The sequence below is a fragment of the Manihot esculenta genome, chromosome 12 (genome assembly GCF_001659605.2).
Source record: "Manihot esculenta cultivar AM560-2 chromosome 12, M.esculenta_v8, whole genome shotgun sequence".
Lineage (NCBI taxonomy): Eukaryota > Viridiplantae > Streptophyta > Magnoliopsida > Malpighiales > Euphorbiaceae > Manihot > Manihot esculenta.
This window is the reverse complement of record NC_035172.2, coordinates 32,314,792-32,340,786: the sequence shown is the minus strand read 5'-3', so window position 1 is coordinate 32,340,786 and position 25,995 is coordinate 32,314,792. Positions and strand designations below refer to the sequence as shown.

At 32.3% G+C, this 25,995-nt stretch overlaps 1 protein-coding gene and 1 pseudogene across 1 annotated transcript; one reads left to right on the top strand and one right to left on the bottom strand.

Moving 5' to 3' along the window:
- Positions 1–6,263: 6,263 nt before the first annotated feature.
- Positions 6,264–10,192, top strand: LOC110628130 (leucine-rich repeat receptor-like serine/threonine-protein kinase BAM1). The gene is made up of 2 exons (XM_021774636.2): positions 6,264–8,983; positions 9,497–10,192. Exons 1-2 carry the CDS (start codon positions 6,400–6,402, stop codon positions 9,952–9,954), a joined length of 3,042 nt encoding a protein of 1,013 aa, XP_021630328.1. The 5' UTR covers positions 6,264–6,399; the 3' UTR covers positions 9,955–10,192.
- An 8,411-nt stretch (positions 10,193–18,603) lies between these two features.
- Positions 18,604–20,578, bottom strand: LOC110627630 (annotated as a pseudogene).
- Between the last annotated feature and the right edge of the window lie 5,417 nt (positions 20,579–25,995).

Sequence of the window (25,995 nt, the reverse complement as noted above, 5' to 3'; positions counted from 1 at the left end):
TTTTTCTATCAGCTGCTGATAGGTGGTCGTTGGGTTCTTGATTAATGAATCCATGAACTTTATATTACGAGTTCCCTTATTTAGCACCTCACAGGCTATTTCATGTTTTAACTCTTCAAGTTGTATCGTCTCAGCGTTGAAACATGAGATACAACTCCTTAAAGACTCACCCTCACCTACCGAATTTTATGCAAGTCGGATGAGAGCTTTTTGGGAGGTATGCATGTAATAATTTAGATTTAAAAAGAATAGCAAGCTGAGTAAAGCTATTGATGGAACCTGGACTCAAATGTTGGTATAATTTCTATTGTCCCGTTGTACTTATCCAAACTAGGTAGCTTGAATTTCGTGAGAAAGGTCTCTGCGAGGATTTCCTCTGATAGGAGCGAGGCATCATATAGAGCATAATCTTTCTCTTGTTCCTTCTGATACATTTGTACAACATGAACCAACTTCCAATCAACGTCTTTTGAGGCATTGTCCGATGATTTCTCATCCTCAACTTGTGCATTTCCTTTAGACTACATGTGAATTGCCTTTGTCTGGGTCTTTAGGGTCTTGAAGAAAGCTTCTTCTCTTATTCTAGGACCATGAATAAGGCCTCCTCCCGAACTTTATATTCCTCGAGAGTTGTCCGCAGCTTTTTAATGTATTGCATCATCTGCTCATTGTTTAAATTATTGAGGTCTATCTCATTAACCATGAAAGGAGTGTCATGTCCACTGTTAGGGGTGGAGGACACGATGGCTTCCCTATTGGCAGCAAACTTAGCAACAACTTATAAATTTTTTGCCATTTTAAAAGTAAAGTATGAGAAATGAAAAGGATTCTAAGTGAAGAGGTAAATGGAAAGGCTAAGCCGGATTTATCCCAAATGAACAAGAGAAATTATTGGGATCTCGGCAATGGAACCAAATGATATGATAAAAAAAGAGTTGAACATGACCTTTCAATTTGCAAAAGGAGAATGTGAGATGGTAGGCACCTAGAGATAATCACTTCAATGCTCTGATCAGTAAATTTTTCAAGAAGGGCGAGTATAAATAGAGAACTTGAGTTTGAGAATAGTGCATTACAATGCGTACTTTGAACCTGTATCTAGGTTGCTTTTATACTATAAAAAAATATGGTCAATTAGTAGTGTCTCTAAAAAATCTGACTAGTAAATAAGAGATTCTATGTGATAATAGGTATTTTATAGATTTGCTTTGTAATGTCCTTCAATGGTAATAAATTGTTTTAAGATACTCGGCCAGCTCTACAAGCAGCCTTTACTGAACTAGACATTTTTCTTACAGTTGACCTTATCTCTACATCATAAGTGGTTATGGTGGTTAAGCCATAACGTCTATGTATCTTAAACCTTATCTCTACATCATAAGTGGTTAACCCATAACGTCTATGTACCTTAGGTGTAAGGGTGTTGCCACATGGATCAACAATAGATTACCAACATGTAACATATTTTGGACGAATATCGAGTCATATCACTATCTAATAAAGATTTACTATATTTAATAAAATTATAATTTTAGCTGCACTTTTTATTCGATAAAAAAAATAATAAACTCTTATATTATTTTTAGCAAACAGAGTAATTTTCAAACTCTAATTGCAATTAAGTATATAGAGTAACAATTTAAAATGGTTGCGTTAATGGTAACGTGAGTTTTCTTATTTATGATTAAAAGTGTTGTGGAGTTATTTTTTATAGAAATTAAGATTAATTTTCCATTTATTTCACATAAAATATATTATATTTTAAAACTATGTTTTAAAAATTGCTTTTCAATGAAATTTTCTATTATTCAATATCCATGTTAAGCATAAAAAAAATTCATTTCTTCTTTTAAAAGAATAAATAAAATTTTAAAATTACTTAATTTTGTTTTAATTAGAAATATCTTATATTTCTATTTTTTCCATTAATCCAATTATATCTTAAACAAATTTTTAAGAATTCCCTCCCCATCTTTGTTATCTTGTATTAAATGCACTAAAAAAAAGAGAATGAAGATGCAACTTGTTTTCTGGGATGGGAATGCTTTGGGTTTAGGGATAATTTTAATTACATTTAATAATGTTGATTTTAACGCCCAAAGTCTTCTAATTCTAAGTAAAAACAGCTTTAAACAACACATGAAATCAGGGAATCTCTCCTCCTCCGTCTGCGTTCCCGATACAATTTTTGAAATTTTCTTATCCTTTTGTAATAATAATAATAATAAAAGTTAATAATAAAAAATATATCTAATTTTAATTTTATTATATTTTTTTAATTAATTAAACTTTTATCTTTTAAAATTATTATAAATGAACTCATCTACTGTTTACTGTTAAAAACTTAACGAAATTATAACAAGAAAGATATATCATTAAAATTTAAAATTAATTGTAAAAAATTATATATTTATTTTTATTATAATTTTATTTTTTTAATATTCAACTAAATGAATTTATCGTTATTTATATAATTGAAGATTTATAAATTTATCAAATTATTTTTTTTTCATTATTAAATATATTTAAAAAATATTATTTATATTATTATTTAATTTTTTTATTTTTATCAATAATTTTATAATAATAATTTACTTTACTTTTATTTTAATTAAAATTATTATCATAAGATTTTTTTTAAAATTTCTCTAATATATTTACTATTTAATATTATTTTTAAAATTATTATTAATAAAATAACATTATTAAATATATTAGTTTTTGAAATATTAAAAAATAATATAAAATAATAACATGATTAATTTAAAAATATTAAAAATAATAAAATATTTTTTTAAATTATTTTTTTAACTTTCAAATATAATACTCATTCACAATTTGTTTCTAAATTATATTAATATTTAAAATAAATTTCAACATAAAATAATAATAATAATAATAATATATAGATTAAATATTTAATTATTTAACCTGACTTAATTAAATAGCTAAAAGAATATGTAATTCAATCTGAAATTATAAATTTAATCTTCATTCGTTTATCTTTTAAAAAAATTGTTAATGAAATAAATAATTATTAAAAAAATTTATAATTTTAATTTTATTATAATTATATTCTAAACTTTTAAGTTATTATTGATATACTGATATAATATTAATATCAAAATTAATTTTTAATGATATAAATAATAATATAATTTAATTAAAATAATTTTAAAATATTAAAATTTAATTAATAAAAAATATAAAATATAATTACAATAAAATTAAAAATATAATTATTTTTTATCTGTTCGTGCTCCTACCCTTCTGCTCCTTCACCTTTCTTTCCCCGCAATTTCTTCTTATTTTTTGCTTTAATCATTTTGCTCGTTCCAAACTCACGATAATCTAGCTTAAAATTATAAAATGTTATTATATAAATTAAAATTAAAATATTAAATTAAATTTTAAATTAATTCAATTTAATTTAATTTAAAATTTAACCATTTATAATGCCAAAATTAGTCTTTTGATAATTAATTTTCCCAACGAGTTATTCAATATAAATAATATGCTAAAAAATATTAAAGTAAAATAACATTATAAATATAAGCGATTTAAATATTTAAATTACTTTTTATTAAAAATTATGTATTTATATATTTGTAACAATACAAGGGATGATAGAATGAATGAAAAATTCAAGAAAACATCATTAATAATTATAATTAGTGTGGTAATAATTAAATAGATGATAGATGGGAGGCAACATGCGTAATTATAATTTTAGTACACTAAAAATCTTAGTCTAAAATCCAAACCTATGATTATCCAAAAATGGGGTGACAATTGAGAACCCAAAGACAGACAGTTACATTATCCCACCACCATTTACCTTCAATTTTAATCATAAAGAACCTTCCTTTTAATTTGGATTACACTTATAATTAACACCCTTAATCATTGCCTTTCAATCTTTTATCCAACGTGGGTAAACTCATCATTATACATTATCTTAAAAACTCTAACTCTTTGACTTATAAAAATTAAGAAATATACACTAATAAATTTATTCTCATTATAAATATATCTAAATAAATTTCAAATTTTATTTATTTAATTTTTAATTTTTATTTAAAAAAGTTAAGAGATGGATTTTATTTATATGTGAAAAATTAATTTATATATAAAAAAAATTATGAAAAATAATCGCTAAATTGTTATAGATATATATATAAGAATTTAGCCACAAATTTATATAATTAGGGGAAAATGAGCTAGCTGCCCAAATAAGGGGGGCCCTTCTCTGGGCGTGGCCTGATCGCCTGTGAGTGGAAGGACTCTTTAGTCATTTTCTCTGCAGAAAGCAAAGTCGCTGCCGTTTGATAATGGGACCACCTCAGCGTCCCTACTACTGACTGGCCGACTGGCTTTCGTTTTTGTGAGAAGAAGATTGTGAATTGGGGTAATATTTGAGGGTATAATGGTGATTTCAAGTAACGGGACGTGTAATTATGCAAAGGTAAAAGGAGACAGAGAGGTGGGGTTCTATGCAAACACTACTTCTCGTGTCTCCCCATTGTCAGTCAACAAGATTTGACCAGTTTTTTTACTTTTTTTTTTACCCACCAACAAAATTATTTCTGTTTAATAATTATAAATCATTTTATCCTTCCTTTATTTGTCCACCTTTTTTAAATTTTTATCATGCTTTAATACGTAATAATTCAATTTTCGCATATCCGATTATACAAATTTACAAACCAATTATAATTATTTTTCTCTTTTTTTCTTTATAAATAATACCCAAAAATGTTTTATTGGTTAATTTTTAATACTTATTATTTAAATATAGTCATTCACAGTTTACTTTTTTTATATTTAAATTAATTTTTCTTTTTGTATCAATATGATTTTATAAATATTCATAAATGAAATTAATACTAATCATAAACGATTGAGTTAATTAAATTTAAAATATAAATAGAAATTTGTAAAATTATTTATTTTTATTTAATTATTACTACTTTTATAAATTTATGCCAAAACAATGCAAAGAAAAATTGAGAACTTCGGGCGGTGAAGATTCCTTCTTTTACTCTATTACAGTGTCACACTAAATAACACACACAGAGTATACTATATAGAGTGTATGGTATAGTCACATACGTAGGGTCCCACTTGATATCATCCCATTTTTTGATGTGGCCCACTGTCCACTGAAGCCTGAAGGTGATACTTTGCTTTGCATTAGTGTGGGACCTACTTTTTACCGAGAATAGTGTGAGCGTGAGTGGGATCGTGTCTGTCTGTGTCTCCTCCTGGCCCACTGATTAGATCATAATCAACAGAGATTTGAGACTGTATAAAGGTATCAATGAATAGTTAAACACAGTAAATAGGGTTAAATTTTAAGGGTAAATATGCATGTTTACTGATGTGATCATGTCCAATCAAATCCCTAAATACACCCTTTGACCATGGCACCAAACCCTACACACTTTTTATTATTATTTTTTAAATAGAATTAAGAGAAAAATAAAAAATAAAAATAAAAACTTTTTCTTGATCAAAAAAGCTTTCTCCCTTTTATAGGATCCAAAGCAAAACATCTAATGGGCCACCATTGATCTACAAATCCACTTCAAATATTAGCTATTTTGTATATTTTTTATTTTTTTTAATGAGATTAAATATTTTTAATTATTTTTAAAAAATACTTTTTATTCAATAAATACAAAATTTAATTTTAAAAAACACCTTAAAATAAACAACATTTTAAAAATAATTATTCATCATATTTACCTTTTCCTAATTTTTTCAAAAGTATAAAATTCAATGTAAAACAAAAATGGATGAAGACAAGAAGCAAAAGGGCAACACCATTGCCAAATGCAAAAGCATTTAATGCCAATATAAGTTAAAGAAAAATATTGTCTTTATTATTATTTTTTAATTTTATTTTTTCCCTATGGTTTGGAGCAAACCTAATTTATGAACAATTATTGATCCTCTTCAATTATTGTCCTTATCTCCCAACTATAAAATCTTCAATACTAAGCATACCCAACTATAGTATTAAAAAATTAAATTAAAATTAATTTAAATATTGAACAATAGTAATTGTGGGTGGTGGAAATATTATCCCTAATTTTTATTTTAAATTTATAAAAAAAAAAAGAAATTAAAAAGTGAATATTGCTTGAAAATCTGGAATCCAATTGTTCCCCCCAAATTTAACGAACAATAAGAATCCAAAACCAAAATAAATGAAACTTTTTGGCAATTTTTACTCACTACAATACAAATATTTAAATCTAAACCCTCTCCTTCTTCTTCTCCTACACTTCTCTCCCTCTCTCTCACTCTTTCCTTGCTCCTTATCCTCCCTTCTTCTTTTTTCTTCCTTCAATACCCTGCAAAAATCCTTCATTTTTTCAAGAAAAGCGAGCGAAAATGAGGCTTCTCCTTCTCCTCTTCCTCCTCCTTCACCTCCAAATCTGTGCTTCTTTAGCCCGTGTCATGTCTGAATACCAGGCCCTTCTCTCTATCAAATCCGCCATTGATGATCCCCAATCTGCACTCGCTTCTTGGAACTCTGCCAACTCTCTCTGCTCTTGGCATGGTGTTACCTGTGACTCTACTGGCCGTCACGTTACTTCCCTTGACCTCTCCAGTCTTAACCTCTCCGGTACTCTCTCCCCTGATATTGCTCACCTTCGCTTCCTCCAACAACTCACCCTCGCCGCCAACCAGCTCTCCGGCCCCATCCCACCCCAGCTCTCTGTCATTTCTGGCCTTCGGTTTCTTAACCTTTCTAACAATATTTTCAATGGCACCTTCCCACCTCAACTCTCTCAGCTCAAAAATCTGCAAGTCCTTGACTTGTATAACAATAATATGACCGGTGACTTGCCTTTGCCCGTCACTGACATGCCCAATCTTCGTCACTTGCATCTGGGTGGAAACTTCTTCTCCGGGAATATACCACCTGAGTATGGAAAATGGGAGCATCTGGAGTATCTAGCCGTCTCTGGTAATGAATTGGTGGGTCGCATTCCGCCTGAAATTGGTAACTTAACCAAGTTACAGGAGCTCTATATTGGATACTATAATAGCTATGAAGGTGGTTTACCGCCCGAGATCGGCAACTTGTCCGAGTTAGTCCGGTTTGATGCTGCAAATTGCATGTTATCGGGCGAGATACCCAAGGAGATAGGGAAGTTGCAGAAATTAGATACTCTGTTCCTTCAAGTGAATGGCCTTTCTGGGTCGTTAACTGAGGAGCTCGGCATTTTGAAGAGCTTGAAATCCATGGATTTGTCTAACAATATGCTTACTGGGGAAATTCCAAGTTCGTTTGCCGAACTCAAGAACTTGACGCTGTTGAATCTTTTCCGAAACAAGCTTCACGGAGCGATTCCAGAGTTCATCGGCGATTTGCCGCGGTTGGAGGTGTTGCAGTTGTGGGAGAATAACTTCACTGGAAGCATTCCGGTGGGGTTGGGTAAAAATGGGAATCTTGTGCTTGTAGATCTTTCTTCAAACAAACTCACCGGAAATCTCCCTCCTAATATGTGTTCCGGTAATCGGCTACAGACCTTGATTACGCTCAGCAACTTCTTGTTTGGGCCGATTCCGGAATCGCTGGGGCAATGCGAGTCTTTAAGTCGAATACGGATGGGGGAGAATTTTCTCAATGGTTCGATTCCAAAGGGGCTTTTTGGGTTACCGGAGTTGACCCAAGTCGAGCTGCAAGATAATCTTCTCACCGGAGGGTTTCCAGTAAGTGATAAAATAGCGATGAAACTTGGCCAGATTAGTCTCTCAAACAATCGGCTTTCCGGGTCTTTGCCTCCAAGTATAGGCAAATTCTCAGGTGTTCAAAAGCTGCTCCTTGACGGGAACGACTTCTCTGGTCCAATCCCATTGGATATCGGAAAATTACAACAACTTTCAAAGATGGACTTCAGCTCTAACAAATTTTCAGGACAAATTGCGCCTGAGATTAGCCAATGCAAGCTGCTAACATTTGTTGATCTCAGTCGAAACGAGCTTTCGGGCGCGATTCCTACTGAGATCACAGGTATGAGAATACTGAACTACCTCAATCTGTCGAGGAATCATCTTGTGGGTAGCATTCCTTCATCAATAGCTACCATGCAGAGCTTAACCTCTGTTGATTTTTCTTACAACAATCTTACTGGTTTGGTACCTGGTACCGGTCAGTTTAGTTATTTCAATTACACCTCGTTTTTGGGTAATCCTGATCTTTGTGGTCCGTATTTGGGTCCTTGCAAAGATGGGGATGCAAATGGAACCCACCAGGCACATATGAAGGGGCCACTTTCTGCTTCTCTGAAGCTCTTGCTTGTTATTGGCTTGCTTGTTTGCTCGATTGCATTTGCAGTTGCAGCAATAATTAAAGCAAGGTCATTGAAGAAGGCTAGTGAGTCTCGTGCTTGGAAATTGACTGCGTTCCAGCGCTTGGACTTCACTGTTGATGATGTTCTTGATTGCTTGAAAGAGGATAATATCATTGGTAAGGGAGGTGCAGGGATTGTTTACAAAGGTGCAATGCCTAATGGTGATCAAGTTGCTGTTAAAAGGCTACCGGCTATGAGCCGAGGGTCTTCTCATGATCATGGATTCAATGCTGAGATACAGACTTTAGGAAGGATTAGGCACAGGCACATTGTTAGACTATTGGGTTTCTGTTCGAACCATGAGACGAATCTTCTGGTCTATGAGTACATGCCTAATGGGAGCTTAGGTGAGGTTCTACATGGCAAGAAAGGAGGCCATTTGCACTGGGATACAAGGTATAAAATTGCTGTTGAAGCTGCAAAAGGCCTTTGCTATCTTCATCATGATTGCTCACCGTTGATTGTCCACCGTGATGTGAAGTCAAACAACATCCTTCTTGACTCCAACTTTGAAGCTCATGTAGCTGACTTTGGTCTTGCTAAGTTCTTGCAAGACTCGGGCACATCAGAATGCATGTCTGCAATTGCTGGTTCTTATGGATATATAGCTCCAGGTATGATTACTTCTTGGAATTCATTTCATTTATGTTCGTACTTATTTTTTGTTCTGTCTAAGATGTAGCCGTTTCATTTTTCATTTTCCAAGACTTTTATTGTGTCATAGCCATCTTGAATTTCCTAGATGACATTTGACTCCTTGATCATTTGGCTACAGATCTTGCATTTATAAGTATCAAGTTTTTTACTGTACTTTGGCCTGTTTCAACCTCTGGGATTCAGTAAAGACATGTGCAATTAAATCTTAATCAGTCTTTGTGGGTTTAACTGTTGGTCAGTCTCCCAAGTTTCGCATTCATAATCAAGTAGTAGTCAGCTTCAAAAGTACACAAAGCAAATGATTTTTTTACTATTACACCTCTTATATTTTCCACTTAGACCCTTCACAATCACTCCAAAAAAAAATAAAAAATTCATGAAGTTGATATGTAGCTTGTTTGATTTGACCCTATGGTGCTTCAAATTTCATTTATGGGATTTGATTAATCAACCCAATTATCTTGTTTCAGAATATGCGTACACGCTCAAGGTTGACGAGAAGAGTGATGTATACAGCTTCGGTGTAGTTCTCTTAGAACTTGTTACCGGCAGAAGACCGGTAGGGGAATTTGGAGATGGTGTGGATATAGTTCAATGGGTTCGAAAAATGACAGACTCAAACAAGGAAGGAGTTCTGAAAGTCCTTGATCCAAGACTCCCATCAGTTCCACTCCATGAAGTGATGCACGTATTCTATGTTGCAATGCTGTGTGTGGAAGAACAAGCCATCGAACGCCCAACAATGCGAGAAGTTGTGCAGATTCTGACCGAGCTTCCTAAGCAACCAAGCTCAAAACAAGGAGACTCAACAATTACAGACTCCTCATCAGCTACTATAGACTTGCCGAATGTGACGACTAAAGACCCAAAAGACCATCAATACCCACCACCACCTCAATCACCACCACCTGATCTTCTTAGCATTTGAACTACTTTCTGAAAGGGAGGGGGACTGTTTGTTCTTTAAATTCCATGAATTGTGTTAGTTTCCATCTTGTGCTATTTTTTTGTCCTTTTTTAAAATCTCTTGGGAAGGTTTGCTCTAACTTGGTATTAAGGCTTGCAAGTTTTTTTTTGTACAGTAGGAGGAAAAAGGGTGGTGGGAGAGAAAGGAAGGAGTATTTTTCCTTATAATTAAACTTGTACTACTACTTCTGCCTGCTCCACGCTCTGTTCACAAGTGTATTTCACAATTTTTTACCAAGATTGGGTGGCTTTCTCTGCCACCTAGCTGCTGCTGCCACTGCTAAAGACTGAAACCTCCTTGGCTTCTGGCAGCTTCAGGCCCCTTTTACTGAAATTAAAATTGAAATTCTGTGCATGAGTGAAATGAATGGCAGTAGCTATAAGCTCGTTACGTTGAAAAGAAGAAACGTAGTCTTTAAATTCTAGCTTCTACCCACCAGCCAACAGCACTGAACCATGGCGTGCTTGCTGGTGGGTTCCATTTTTGGTTGTCCTGTTATGAAGAGAAACAGGAACCTATCTGTGAGGTTTTGTCATATGACATGCACGTGACTCGCATGTAATGGTAAGAAATGAGTTGGTGCAGAGTTAGTAAGATTGTCCCTTGGGTTGTTGAAGTTGGAATCCACTTAGTTAAAGATGTGATTGCCAATTTGCCATGGTCAACAAGGAGCTATATTGTTGGTCATGCAAGGCAAATCATTTTGTCATTATGATTCTTTTGGGTTGGTAAGAATATTAAGTTAGTAGAATAGAACAGAACGTATCTCACAATTTTCACATTTCATATGATTTCATTACCAGCCTCCTAAGGAGTTAAAAATTTCAGACAAATTCAAAGTTGTTTTTTAAGAAAAACAAGTGGCATAAGAAGACAAAAAGTGAGAATGGTGTTTGATGGAGATTGATTGGATTAGAATATGGGTAGGAGGAGGAGTGGTGATAATTGATTTGATATGACAAGATCACTGACGTGGCATGTCCCCTCTGTGTAATACGGTGGAGCTGAATATTCAGGTCAGGTGATTTTGGTTTTCCAATTTATTTATTAATTTATCAATTCATCCTTAATTAATTAATTAAATGACATCGTGGTATTTAGAGTGAGCTTTAGTGAATTCCGTTAAAATTTAATTTGAATAGAATAAATTAAAAGTCGAAATTTTAATATTTATAAAAATTAAATTGAATTAATTTTGATTAAAAATTAAATTGAATCGAATTAATTTAATTTAATTCGATTTAATCAATTTTAATTTTTAATAAATTTTTTATTTTTTATATTTTATTTTTAATATTTTAAAATTTAATTAAAATATTTTAATTTTAATATAATCTATTTTTTTATATTATAAAAAATAACATATTATTATCATTATATTTTTTAAAAAATATATTATTATCACTAATCAGTTTAGTTTAATTTTTTTAATTTTTTTAATCAAAATTGAATCAAACCAAAATAAGTGAAATTTTTGAAATCAAACTGAATTGAAATAAATAAAAAATTGAACTAAAGTTTTTAATTAATTCGATTCAATTAATTTTTTTAATTTAAATCGAAAACTGCTCACTCCACCATTTTAAAAATTATGATATTTCGAGTTTGAATTACAGTTAAAATTAATTCTATTAAAAATATTATATAATAATGTAATTAGATTTAATTATGATTGGCCTCAATTAATGTATAATCTATTGTTGTAAGGCTGAATTATTTCAGAATCGAAAGTGTTTCAATCTACATCCTATAACTATAGCACTTTAATGCCACAAGACATAGATATTTTTTTTTAGATGGAGAGAAATATAAAATCTGAAATATCTCAAATGACGTTGTTAATAAATAAAAATTTTTCTAAATAAATCATACAAAGAATAACTGATTATCTTTACATAATATATTACTATAATAAAAGCAATTTATAAAAACATAAATATTTGTCTTGAAAGTTTATTTCAATTATCCTCTTTAGTTGTATCCATCAAAGGGCAGTTAGGGTTAGAGTTAGAATTAGGATTAGGATTAAGATTGGAGATAAATCCTATGAGTAATTAGTAAATAATTGGCATAGCTTAAACCAGAGACAAATTAACATGACAAACCCTAATCTCACCTAACCTAGCTATACACAAACTTCAAAAAATAAAATATCATAACCTTTGATTTTATGTATAGAAAAAAAAAAAAAAAAGAGAGAGAAATTATTGAGATTCAATTATTGATAGAGAATGAGAAATTGGAATTCTATGATAAATCCCTAACACCAAATAGAGAGGACAAAGACTGATGGGAATAACACAAAAATAGAAATCAATAATGCAATTTTTAAGAGAAAAAACCAATAAAATTGAAATTATGGATTGAATTTGAGAATTGATGTTGGCATTTTTCCTAAATGAGCAGAAAATATTGAAATAAACAGTAAATATAGACATTGTAGGTGGAGATGAAAAAGACTAGAGAAATGACAAATAGCTTTTTGAGAGAGAAAATCCATAGATCAATTATATAACATATTGGAGAGAGATAGAGACTAAATAGCTGCATGTTCTTTTGTCTCAGCAAATGAACATCTCTTTTTGTTACAAAACCATTGCCTTAATACCTACAAAATATCATTCCTTTTTCCAATGTCATCCAAATTTGCAACTTCCCATTATCATTTCTACATTTTTTAGGGTTTCAAAAACATTTTTTTTTATATTTTCCACTATCACTTTTATGTTTTTTAGAATTTAAAAAATATATTTTATATAAAAATCGTTTCTAATGATCTGAGATTCAGAAAAATAGGATTTTATAAGGGTATTGTGAATTTAGAAAAACTTAGCCCTAGAGGAGAGTGTTTCCTCCATTTTATTCTCTTTCTTCTCCTTCACGCGAGATGGCCTTTCCGCTATAGGACCACTTACCCCTTGGTGCATGGTGCAGGTCTATACGTACGGATAACCCCAGGACCCTTCATGTGTCAGACAAGCATTTAATTCCCTTCGGCGCGCGAGTGGACAGGGCTGCAAAATGACTGGACCTGCAGTCTTTTCTTCTTGTGACCGGGTTTGAGGGGAAAAGACCGGAACTTAGAAAAGGGCTGACTTTAAAGCTGAAATGGGCCGAGCCGGTCTGATTGAATGACTTAAATAGGAGTCCAATTAGGAGGATGAACGGGTTGGGCCTGACTTATTCGAGGGCTTAGGAGCCTCTGATTGTGGGCTGCTACTATCGGCCCGGCTTCGTAATGAGATGGAGAAATCCAGCAGTCATCAGTTTTTCATCTCAAATCTATTAGATTCGAGTAATTCGAATTCGCGTCAGACAAAATCAGCTCTTTCTCAAATTTTTAAAAGTATTTTTCATATTTTGAATTCAAACGTGAGACTTCTTATTAATGAAAAAGAAAAAAAATATTTTAATAATATTAATAAAATAACAATTTTTACAATATTATAGAAATATTTAATTTTTATTGTATAATAATATAAGAAAAAATAATGTAAATAGAAAATGGATAGTGGGATAACATGGAATGAAAGGTAGATAGCATTTTGTTTTGAATGAGGGTAAATTACGAATTTGTCCTTTGTTTTGTATATGCATGGGTGATATGGTCCCATATGCCTCTCTTCTTTCACTGTCCATCCCAACTAACACAACACAAATGCAAATTCAAATGCAAATTCAAATGCATTTTAAACCTAATGTATTCATTCTATAATAATAATCGAGTAATTCATATATTGCTATAATTTTTAAAAAATAAATAAAAGATAAAGATGAGAGACAGCAAAGTCCAAAATTTTCCCACACATTCTTTCTTATTTATAAAGCTATTAACATTTTCTGGATTCAAAATTGATTTTGTGATCCACTCAACCGTGACCTTTCTTATGTTAATTAACATCGCAAATTATTTACTTTTTAGGTAAGATGATACTAGGCTGATCCGTATTCGATTCAAATCAAAAAAATCGATCGAATTAAATTAATTTTAAAATTCGATTTAATTTTTTATTTAATTCGATTCGGTTCGATTTTTAATTTTAATAATAATCAAAATATTAAAAATAAAGTGTAAAAAATAAAAAATTTATTAAAAATTAAAGTCGATCAAACCGAATCAGACCGGTTCGATTTGATTTGATTTCTGATTAAAATCGATTCGATTTGATTTTTATAAATACTAAAATTTCAATTTTCGATTTATTCGGTTCAGTTCAGTTTTGAATCGAATTGACCGAATGATCACGCTAGATGATATGGGGTGAATTTTTTCTTTATTAATAAGAAATTTTATATATTGTTATAATATAAAAAAAATAAATAATAATCATGAAACAGAAAAAATATTATTTTTTTCACGGTTCTAATAATAAGAAGCCAACTGCTGGTTAATCAAAGAAAGAATTGAATATGGGAAAAAAAAAAAAAAAACCAAAAGTGTGTGAAATTAGTTGTCTTACTTTTGAAGTGATTAAAAGGAGCATTTAATGCAAATTATGCAGAGGAAGAAGGAGACATTTGAGGTGATATTGGAAAAGCAAAAGCGAGAGAGACAATGGCTTTTGAAAATTTAATAACAGGCAGCAAGTGGTAGGACACAGATTTGAGGAAACGGAATAGCTGTAAAGACAATTAAACTAATAATAATAATACTTTCTCTCTACTGTAATTTTTATAATTTTTTTAATTTTGATTAAAAATATTTAATTCTAAAAATAAAAAAAGCGGGTGGGGACAAAGTACAAAATGAGATATAATGAAAATGGGCTCCAACATCATATCCAATTAAAGCAACCATTCACCTAAGTCCACTCTACCACTTTGATATTTTATAAAGTTATAACAGTAAAGTAAGCTTTTGGTTGAAAAAATGGGGAAAGTAATAAATAATATAAATTATTATACTGTAAAAAGACAAATCACAGGGCTTCAATTGTGGGTCTAAGAGGAAAAAGATTTAGCACTAAGGGATTAAAAAAAATAATGCAGCTTCTTTAATCATGTTAAATGTTTCACAAGCTTAGCACCTTCATCATTGTTCATGGGGTGCCTAGATTTTGCATGTATTCAATCAAATACAAGTCAAAGATTAAATATTTCAAACAGTTGAAGTACATTGTAATCAATTTTCGAATCAACATGAAGAATCAAATGATGCTTCCATTGCAATCAATGATAGAAATTGAAAATTTTGTGATCTGAGATTCTATCATTAATAGTTCCTCAGCATTTAAGATTAGGGAGAATTTCTATCAAGTCCCTGGATTTTTTAAAATTTTACTATTTAATATCTATTTTGGTTTCTAATTTCAAAGTTCATTGGGTCACCCAAATTGAGGACCCATCAATTCAATTGTCCCACATGGAAGGAATTGGGTCTGCTTCCAAAGGACTGAGAGTCCTTTTGACAGAATGGGCCAAAAGTCTTGAATTGAGCCACACCCATATGCCTGCTAAAGCTTAAAGCTGGCTCAAATTTTGAGTAGTTCCTCAAAAATGTTGTCTTCTTTCACGCCTTTCCAGGCACAGTCCCCTGCCACAGTCATCTTTAAACTGAGATAAGCATGTGCATTGACAAATACGGAGTAGCATCTAATGATTCTCAGGATCTATGAGGGGCATGAATCCAAAGTTCAGGTCAGGGTGCTAGCAAAGAATGTAATAGAAAGCAACTGAAGCTGAAAAGAAAACGTAGAAACTGTGCTCAGGTCAAATGGGCAGCGTGCAAACAAACTCATGGCACAACCTTTGAGATTTTTTTATTTTTTTTTTCAATCTCTTACTCCTATGATCGTATTCGTTCGTTCCTTTGTCTGTTGTTTCTACGATTGTCTTTACAAGCATCTATCCGTCTTGGATTGCAAACACTTCCCAAGGTGGACACAGAGAAGATTCCATCCTGGGACACCATCCGATGTTCTCAGGTTCACATTTCAAACTTACAAGATATACCCATTAACATGAAACCAATCTTGAATCGATAAATATGAACTTTCAAGCTTAAAAGTGTTTATTTATTGCAAATAATTATCATCAGAACCCTGTTCAAGAAATCCCACCACCGTCCATACTCTCATCACCCACTTTGTGCTTTTTACTGCCATCTAAAACAAGACGCACTTATTTCATGGAAACCAGAACTTGGAGAAATGCATGAAAAACACATGTCCTGATAAAGGTAACCCCCTTCTGAATGCTTGCTGCCAACTCTTTCTTTCTCCAAGCCAACCCTATAGTTAATAACAGGTTAAATGAAACTGATTGTTCCTGCCAAATTTGTGACCAAATAACCAGAGTTTTAGAAAGAAAATTTTATAAACCTTTCATACTCATTGAGGTATCCAAGTGGATAAATTTCTTCAACCCCAGCCCGAGCCATACCTTGGTTGCAAACGAAGGATGCTCAGTTGCCTATAAGGACTACATTTCAGTACACTTGTTGACTGAAAAATCAAAATAAATAAACGTTGAAACTAGACTTTGTGAAAAAACACAAACTGATAGCACATAGCAGAAGTCACATGTGCACATTGGATAACACCAGCATTTCCCCTCAAGCACCAGAGACATGCATCTGGAAATTTAACAGCTGCATATGCCCACAATTTAACAATATATTTCGTTCTCATATGAGATTACTCCTGCCATTCAGTGAAAATAACAGGATAAGTTGAAAGAGAGAGAGGGAGGGAAAAAATTGACCGACCATATATTGTGTTGCAGAACGAGACCCAGCTTCTGTCCGCAAAATGTATCAAAATGCCTAGAGTCTGAAAAAATTACACATCATGAACAGAAAAGCACCGTCTATGAACAGGAAAAATTTTATAATATAATTGTTGTACATACAACCATTACATTATAACCATCGATCATGGTGGATTCTATATAAGTCCCATCATAATCAATGGTGTACAATGGTTATATGGAATAATTTTTCAATAGAACAAAATGTCACTTTAATGCGTTAATAACATAGTTTGAGCTAACAGCAGTAAGTCATGGCATTGAAATCGAATATGTCCCAGTATTTAGGAAAACTACCAATATTTAGATAACAAGCATCCAACCTCCAAAATATATCCTCCATTTTTTTCCTGTTTTGATATAACGCGTATGCTATTTATTTATCGCTTTCACTGACAAAGATGCAAACTGGAATTATCCGTCATTGGTGAAAATTGACTAAGACATGCTTATACCATAAGATTATGCATATGGCTCTATCAAATATCTCTATTAAGGACTCTCCAACTACATACAATGGCCATTAGCAATAGGCAAGCTGATCCATCTCAAAAGAATGTTATTATATGATTGTCAATGAGGTGCATGCATCAACCTAGAATGTGGCTGCAGGTAACAGAAACATGTCTATGTAATGGTATGCAAATTTTCTTTCTAAAAGATTTACTAAGTTCATGAAATGAATAGATATTTAAAAATATAAATAAAATTAAGATAAAATTAAATTACAAACATAAATACATCAATTAAAAATCTTAAAAATCCATCATTGTTAGATATTGTTAGAATTAATCAATTGAAAACTAATATGCAGATAATAAACAATTAACCTTGTTTCCATTAAAAGCAGAAACAAAAAACTCACTCTTTGCAAGATGCGGATGTAGATTGCTCTCCTTCATTTCAAATAAATATTCACCAATAATGATCTTTGCTTAAAAAATGAAAGGTTTTGTAAAATGATAGAAAATTTAAAATTAAAAGTTCAGAAAAATGTGAGAAAAGAAGCCTGAACCCCAAAACTAGAAACAAATATTTGAAATGACCTGCTGCCCCTAGATAAAGAAAGGCCATGTTAGTAATGGACCCTTACCTTTACATAACAGTAAATAAAGATTGTCACCATTAAAGACAAACATAATGGCCGTTACTGTTAAATAACAAGCATATGGCAATTAGACATGTCCCTTACAACTAATGGGGATAATGGTAAGAGGAGGCTTAAAAACTTCTATAATCAGCCCTATATTACAAAATGGCCGGTAATCAAAACCATGCCAACAAATCCATCTCTACACTTGGTGAAGGCACAAAATTATTCAGCTCAAGTCAAATTATCAAACCACAATAATGCATTTCAGTTAAAAGTGCGTTCATAGCTACTACCATACATTTTCTTCCTATTAAACTCTCAATTTCTATGTCACTTGATACTTTTTCTTTATCATCGAATTGAATCTACACATGAGATATGCTCCTTTCCCCAAATTTTACTAGATCCAAACACTAGTATATTTTCATTCAACTTCTCTCTATTTTTCCTCTTTGCTGCTTCCTCTGTTGTCGAAATATACTACAAAATGATTATATAAGAAAGAAAAAAAAGAAGAGGTATAGCCAATACTAAAAAATGATTTAGCAAGGTAGAGAGAGAGAGAGAGAGAGAGAAGATGATAAAAAGACAAAAAAAATTGAGTGAGAGAGCAATTAGAGGACAATTACAAGGAGAAAAAAATTGGTAAATTTGAAATAATTATAATGGCAATACTGCCTTCTCACTGAGAACTAATGCAAAACATGTGATTTTTGGACAAAAAAACCAATTTGTTAACATGACCAATATGCAGGGACCAACTAATTTGGTTTTCAAAATACAGGGACTAACTCATTCAATGATAGCAAACATAAGAGACTACATTGTATTTCTACCCTAATAAAAAAATCAGGTTAGGAAAAAAAAATCTTCATAGACTTTCTCTAAACATGTGATAGAAGATGAAAAAAAGTAACCCCAGCATGACCCCAACTCCCCTACAACTGGAACATTAAGATCAACTTCTCTAGGATCAAGGCCCAAAACTTCTGCCTGTGGGGTAACCAAAACATAGGACAAAAACCCCTACTTAAATCCAAAAATAGAAATGAACTATAGATTATATCCCAGTAAAAAAATAAGGAGCAAAGTTTAACAAATACAATTAAAAAAAGTGAGGAAGACTAGACCAACCAAAAAGCTATAATGAATCATACCTAGGTCAATCATGGTTTGCAAGCAGCTTATGCAATTAAACATCTGATACATCAGCATAGTTTATCTAAAACTGATAATGCAACAACAAAGTTGCCTCTATATTTATAACCCTAATATGTTTCCTTTCAGCATAGAAATTTTTCATATTCCACTTATTGTAGAGCAAGTCATTGTTGAAGATGTTTTCAGCCAATAACAAAAATGGATAGCTTTTTTCTATAACAACTTACAGAACATGCAAGTTACTCAAATCAACAAAGCCTTTTAAATCTCAACAAGAAGACTCTACTCTCATTAATAGTCTTGCAAATGAAGCATGGTTAATCTAACAACAATGGTTACATAGAAATAACACATGAGGGAGGAAATGCACAAAGAGTTTAACAGAACATAAAACCAGCTATTAGCTTGTTATTAAGACCAATAATCAAAGTACATATACGAAGTTTCTACCCACAAAAGATGACCCAAAGGCAAAATTGTGAGTTCTTACCACAAATGTATTGGCTCCAACAATATCAAGCACTTCCCAATTGATTGAAAACTCGATTTGGGTCAAAAGAGCCAGCTTTCACGAAAACTTATGCCACAGTTGGAACTGTTGAGTTAACAGGATTACTAAAAATGTGACAATAGCTTGTGGGCAGCACTTGGCAATTCCTTCAAAAAGGTTCATAAGTATTGCAGAACTTATGTTGAATAGATCATCTCTTTCTGTCCCTGGTCCTAGGAACACTAGAAGAAATAAAAACAAGGACCATCCCCATAAGAGTAACCTCCACTTGCAGTGAGTCCAAGAAACTGCATCCCTAAAGTTTAAATTGAGCAAAGCTCAGATGAGCATCAGACTGCTCATGTTGGGTTCATTTAAGTCTAATTTGAGCTTGACATAAGTTTAAATAATTGTTCAAGTTTTGTATGTTAAATTTCAAATGACTCAAGCTTGCTCACTTGCTCAATCAATTAAGCAAAAATAATTAATTTTAATATAGTTTCTATCTAAATAATAGTACTAATAATCCATATTAGTAACCATTTTTCATGTTTAAAATTCATTTAATTGCCAACTCGTGTCTCCTTTAAAATAAAAATCATATGAAATATTAAACAAAATCACACTTTTAGGAAAATTGTCAAATTAATGAGGTTCAAATTCAATATATTCTTTTGAGCTCTTCACAATCATTATAATAATTAATCTTAAATTCATGTTTAAGCTTTGATTTTTTAAGTTAAAGCATGAACCTAAATGAGATTAAAACTGGAGTAACATGGAAAGTTTTCTTTACAGCTCCAAATTCACAGAAAGCTAAAACGTCTAATTATACATTATGCAACTACAATTCAAGTATTAAGAACTAATACTTCTCTAAATCACACATCGAATTATAATTTTTGTTTTGTTTTCTCTAATTGCAGGAATCATAATAAGGAAGGCATCTTACCACAGCACCAGTGTCCATATGGATTATATCAACAGTAACACCAGAGAATATTGAGCACATCATACGAATGAAGAACCGAAACCAATGAATTAAAATTCTCCATCAACATTGACAGAGGCTGCCCTATTCCTCCTGCAGCAAATCAGATAACAAAAAGGGTCAAGAAATCAGCAAACAAACAAGGGGTCACGGAGTAAAAGATAAAAATTTTATTCTGTTTTTTTTTTATTTGGGAGGAGTGAGATGGGCTGCTCGTTGATTAGCTTTAGTAGTAGCGGGCGGAGATAGTAGCAGAGCCAGTCAACTCGTTTCGAAGTCCAAAGGCCTAGCAAAGCGAGGTTGGCGACAACATGAACAAGAAAGAAGCCCAGTGCCACTGCCATTTCTAAAGCCCGTAACTATTCATAAAATAATATAATAATAAAAATTTTTTTTAAAAAAATAATAATAATAATACTAAAATATTTAGAGCAAAATAGTTAATAATTATTTAAAAATTATAATTTAGTTAGATATAATTAAATAAGAATTTTAATTATTTAAAGAAATAATATGAGGTTATTTTAATATTTATTATTAATAATAATTATTATTTTAATAATAAATATTATTTTATTGTACAATGCATATGATCATAGTTTTTTAGCATTAACCTGCAATAAATCATATAAATTTATAGTATAAATTTTATATTTTTAATAGTAAAATTTTTTATATTTTAACATTTCTCGTAGTGATAATAAAAATATATAAATTAATAGAAATAAATTATTTTAGTTATTAAATCAAAATTATCTCACCTAAAACTGAAATTAAAATTATTTATAAATAAAAATATAAATGAAACTGAATATATTATTATTAAAATAATTTAATTTTATTAATTCAATTTATTATTCAATTATAATATTTAGTATTTTACTAGTAAAAATTATAATTTTCAGAAATTATATTTTTAATAAGCAATTATTTTATTGAAAATCAAAGTAACAAGATACAATTAAATAAGAAAAAAAATAATTTTTAGTAAATAATGATTTATTATTGGTTATTATTTTTCGTAATTTCCGTATATAATATAATTTTCCTCTTGCACAGCTTTCACATTTGCTTCACATTTTTTTCTAAAAACAGGAAAAATCTAGGGACTGTCTTATTAGATCGAGCCTTGCAAGCTAATTATGTAATATAAGAGATGGGTATTGCATTTTTTTCATATTAATAAATAGAAAAATTATTTTTTTTTATTTTTAGGAATAACATAATTAACGAATTTTTCTCTTTTTTTTATTCTCTTTCTTTTTATCCGGTCTAAATAATTAATTAATAAAATATTTTAATAAAAGAATTCCTAATTTAAATGGAATAAATACTAAGAGACTAAATTATTCGATACTAAAAATAAAGGGATAGATCCATTAATTATACTATATCTCAAAATTTAAAAAGTAATTTTTTCTAATAAATATAATGAAATGAAAAAATAATACAAAATTATTATTAGGCCAAGCAATAATTTTATCCAAATATTTGTACAGACTAATTTTAATAATTTTGATCAATTTTAATTAAATTAAAAATTCTGTTATAATTTTAGTTGGGTGAAACGGGATTAAGATGCGTTAATGTATCAATTTTAGTCAAATTTCTTTTGATCAATTTTAATAAAAAAATAATTTAGGTTCCCTTTATTTTATTAAAAATATTTTTTTTAAAAAAATATTTTTTATATTTTCTATTGTTTGAGACACTCAAAAAATTTAATCAATAAAAAATATTTTTTTATTAAAATAAATTATTTTCTTATTTTTAAAAAATAAATTTATTTGTTAGACTTTGAAATTTTTATTAAAATCTCTTCATATAAATTTATTAATAAATTTTATTTTTTAAATTAAAATTAAATAATAAAAATAAATTATTTTATTAAAAAATATTTTTTAAATATAAATTATTTTTTATAAATAAACGAGTCTTAAATGTTAAAAATTGATAATTTTACATATATTTATAAGGACAGATTTAGATAATGGTTATTCATTCAAATGTCATTTCTTTACCAAAGATTTTGATACATAGAAAGAAAGGTTGTAATTTAAGACAAACATGGTCGGGCAATTTCACTCATATTGTTTTTATTTCATATGTTTTTTCTCGATTTTTGGAAATCTTTCTTTTCGGACTTATCTTTGATATGCATCGTCTTTCTATTTTCTGAATCCCTTCATCAATATGGCATATTTCAAAAAAGACAAAATAACATAATATTAAAACGTTTATTTCAAATTAGACATATTTCTATTATTATTTTATATGTCAATAATAATATTTTTCGACATGAACTCATGGATTTTATATAATTATATAAGATTATATTCATAATATTAGACTGTTTTTTATTAGTTTAATTAATATATTATTCGCTGATAATTACTCGATCTTAGATATCTAAATTATGACTGAGTCGACTGAGTCCACGTTGGAAAGGTCAAGCTATAACTCTATTAAAATTCAATATGCAGACTTGTCTTCAATATGCAGTCTAGGACTGGCTCAGACGGATCGAACAAGGCAGGGCTCAGACCCATGTATAAAAGGTTCAGCCTAGTTGACTTGATAGATCTGCGAGATAATAGACCCCTGGACATTTAGAATCGTGTCTACATGGCTCTGGAGGGAATTAAATGATTTTTTGATGATGGAAAAGGACACAATACGTCGGTATGTATAGTCCAACGTGACAATGACAGGACGTACAGATGCAGAACGATGGTTACACATCACTAGAAGACAAAAAGGAAAAGAATAAAAGAAGGAAGGCATAAGCCAACTAGCCCAACCTTAGCAAAATACGCCTTAATCCTACCCTTTACTAGATCTCAGGATATCAATTGACACCGTTTGTGGGAATGAAGGAGATCTTTTCATCGCTAGAGTTCTCATTCTCATCTCACCCACTGAGATGCGCATGGCCAATCACAGCGAAAACTATACTGGAAACACACCAAACGACCTAAGCTCTGCTCAGAAATGACCACAGTTCTCATTCTTTAGCCCTATCGTCCCATTAAATCAACCACCCATGTTGTTTAATCCTTCACCAAGTTGCAGAAGGGACTTAACACCCTGTTGAGTGTACCACTCGTAACCGAAGGGTTCAGCATCAATGAGCCCCAGCCCACGTTAAACCATCAAGCCCCTTAACAGAGCAGCAGGAGAACAAGTGATGGTGATGGAGAAGCCAACCGAAGGAACGAGCCTATGGCCAGAGCAAGAGGTTGAGTAGTAAAGGAGTTTATCGAGAACGATGGGGCTTAGAGCTACTCTTCTAAACTAGCAGAAAGATCAGAGAGTGATGAGTTAGAAAGAAACTACCGCTTGGAGAAAAGGCCCAGGAGAGAGGAAGCAGATGTAGATTAAAAGTTAGAAAGGGTGAGAGAGCAACTGCTGACGAAGTTGGGGGCACGAGACAATAACAGTCCCTTATTTCCAACCTCATCCCCATTTGTGAGATGTGCACAACAGGAAACCATCCCCAAGAAGTTCATGATGCCGACAATAATTGCCTATGATGGGACAAGAAACCCCCGGGAGCACGTCTTGAACTATAAGACGTTCATGGAACTGCAAACTCACTCAGATGTCTGATGTCAAGGTTTTTCCTACCACCTTAACCAGACTAGCCCGAGCATAGTTCAACAGCATGGAGGCCGGTAATATTAAGAACTTCATAGACCTGGTCAGCATGTTCATCAGCAGATTCATTACTGGAGTCCCAGCTGAAAGAAAGACAAGCCATTTAGAAACGGTTCAGCAAAGGAGGAATGAATCTTTAAAGGAGTGTGTGGCTAGGTTTAACTCGAGGCTTTACAAATACCTGAGCTTGATGAAGCAAGAGCTGTTGAAGCTATGCAAAAGGGCACCACTTCCAAGAGTTCTTCATATCACTATATAGAAAGCCACTTACCACCTTAACATAGTCGATGAAAAGGGCATAAAAGTATATAAGGCAGGATGATGCCTTAACCACAAGCAGATTCGCTAAGAAGGCAGCAGATAGAGGAAGGGTTGAGGAAGACAAGAGGCAAGATAGGTTGGAGAGGAGACAAGATCGGGGGCCTAAAGCACTGAACAGACACCAGTGGGAGAGGAAGGAGTAAAGACCCTATAAATCCTGGATCCCCGTGGAGATCAATCCTCTGAATGTGTCCAGGCCGAAGTGCTCGTGGTGGTCTAAGAAAAAGATTTCACACAATGGCCCAAACCGATGAAGGCAAAAGTGAACAGAAGGGACTCGAATAAGTACTACCAGTACCACCGGATTTATGGCCATGATACGAATGACTGTTACCAGTTGATAAATAAAATAGAGAGGCTCATCAAGAGAGAACATCTCAGAAACTTTGTAAAAAAGCCAGAGGGCTAGAGACCACAATAGAACATAGCTGGGGAAAGGCCTAGGAGACAGATCGGGGCGCCGGTGAATGACGACTCCAGTGGGTTGATCAATATGATTATAGGAGAGATTGGAGGTCATATGAGTTGGAGAAGGAAGAAGAGAAGCCAAAATGGGGAGGGGAGCAGCACTGAAGTAATGCAGATCATGGAACACTCCCCAGCGACCATCTCTTTCTCTATAGAGGATGCTCAAGGAGTGCAGATGCCTCATGATGATGCCTTGGTCATTGAGGTCGCCTTCCATAACTTTTGGGTCTAAAAAGTTCTAGTAGACGACGACAACAAGGTGAACCTACTGCCTTACCGCGTCTTCCAGCAGATGAACATATCCAAAGAGCAGTTGGTCAAGGACCAAGCTTTGATCAAAGGGATAGGGGGAACCCTAGTGGCAGTGGAAGGGAAAGTAAAGGTGGCCTTCACCTTAGAGGAGCCACCCCTATCCCAAACTCACTTTGCAGTGTTCCTAGTAGTAAAGCTACCACTGAGCTACAACGCCATCTTAGGAAGACCGATGCTATATGACTTTGAAGCAGTGACTAGCATTCGGTATCTAACCATGAAATTTCCTACGGAGGTAGGAATAGGTGTAGTCTGGGGAAGAAAGGAGGAGGCCAGAGCTGTGTACTTGGCCACAGTGGAGGAACCAAGTGCCCAGCCGGAAGAAATAAACCCCAAAGTTATGGAGGTCCAGGATGAAAAGAAAGAGGTCAGGACTGAACCTGTGGACAAGTTGGAGACCTTCTCATTATCTGAAAAAGAAAGCGACAAGGTCTTCAACATCAACTCGAGCCTAGAGAAGAGCCAGAAGGAAGCTGCAATGGCTTTAATCAGAGGGCACTCCTCGAGCTTTGCCTGGAAGCCCTCAGATATGCTAGGGATTGATCCTGAGGTAATGACCCATAAGCTGAACATCCTCCCCGAGGCCAAGCCAGTGAAGCAAAAAAAGAGGGTCTTTGGGAAGGAAAAACAATAGGCCACAAGAGAAGATGTAATACCCGGCAAGACTCCGGTATCGGAATTCCTACCGTCCGGTAGAATCTCGGATGTCGGAAACCTCTAGAAGGGTAAAACCATGTTTTCATAAAATGTTTTAATGTATTT

Bases quoted from the DNA above. Each gene is read 5' to 3' on its own strand.
- LOC110628130 (XM_021774636.2), top strand. From the start codon at position 6,400: ATGAGGCTTCTCCTTCTCCTCTTCCTCCTCCTTCACCTCCAAATCTGT. The intron at 8,984-9,496 runs GTATGATTACTT...ATCTTGTTTCAG, and splicing joins TTATGGATATATAGCTCCAG to AATATGCGTACACGCTCAAG.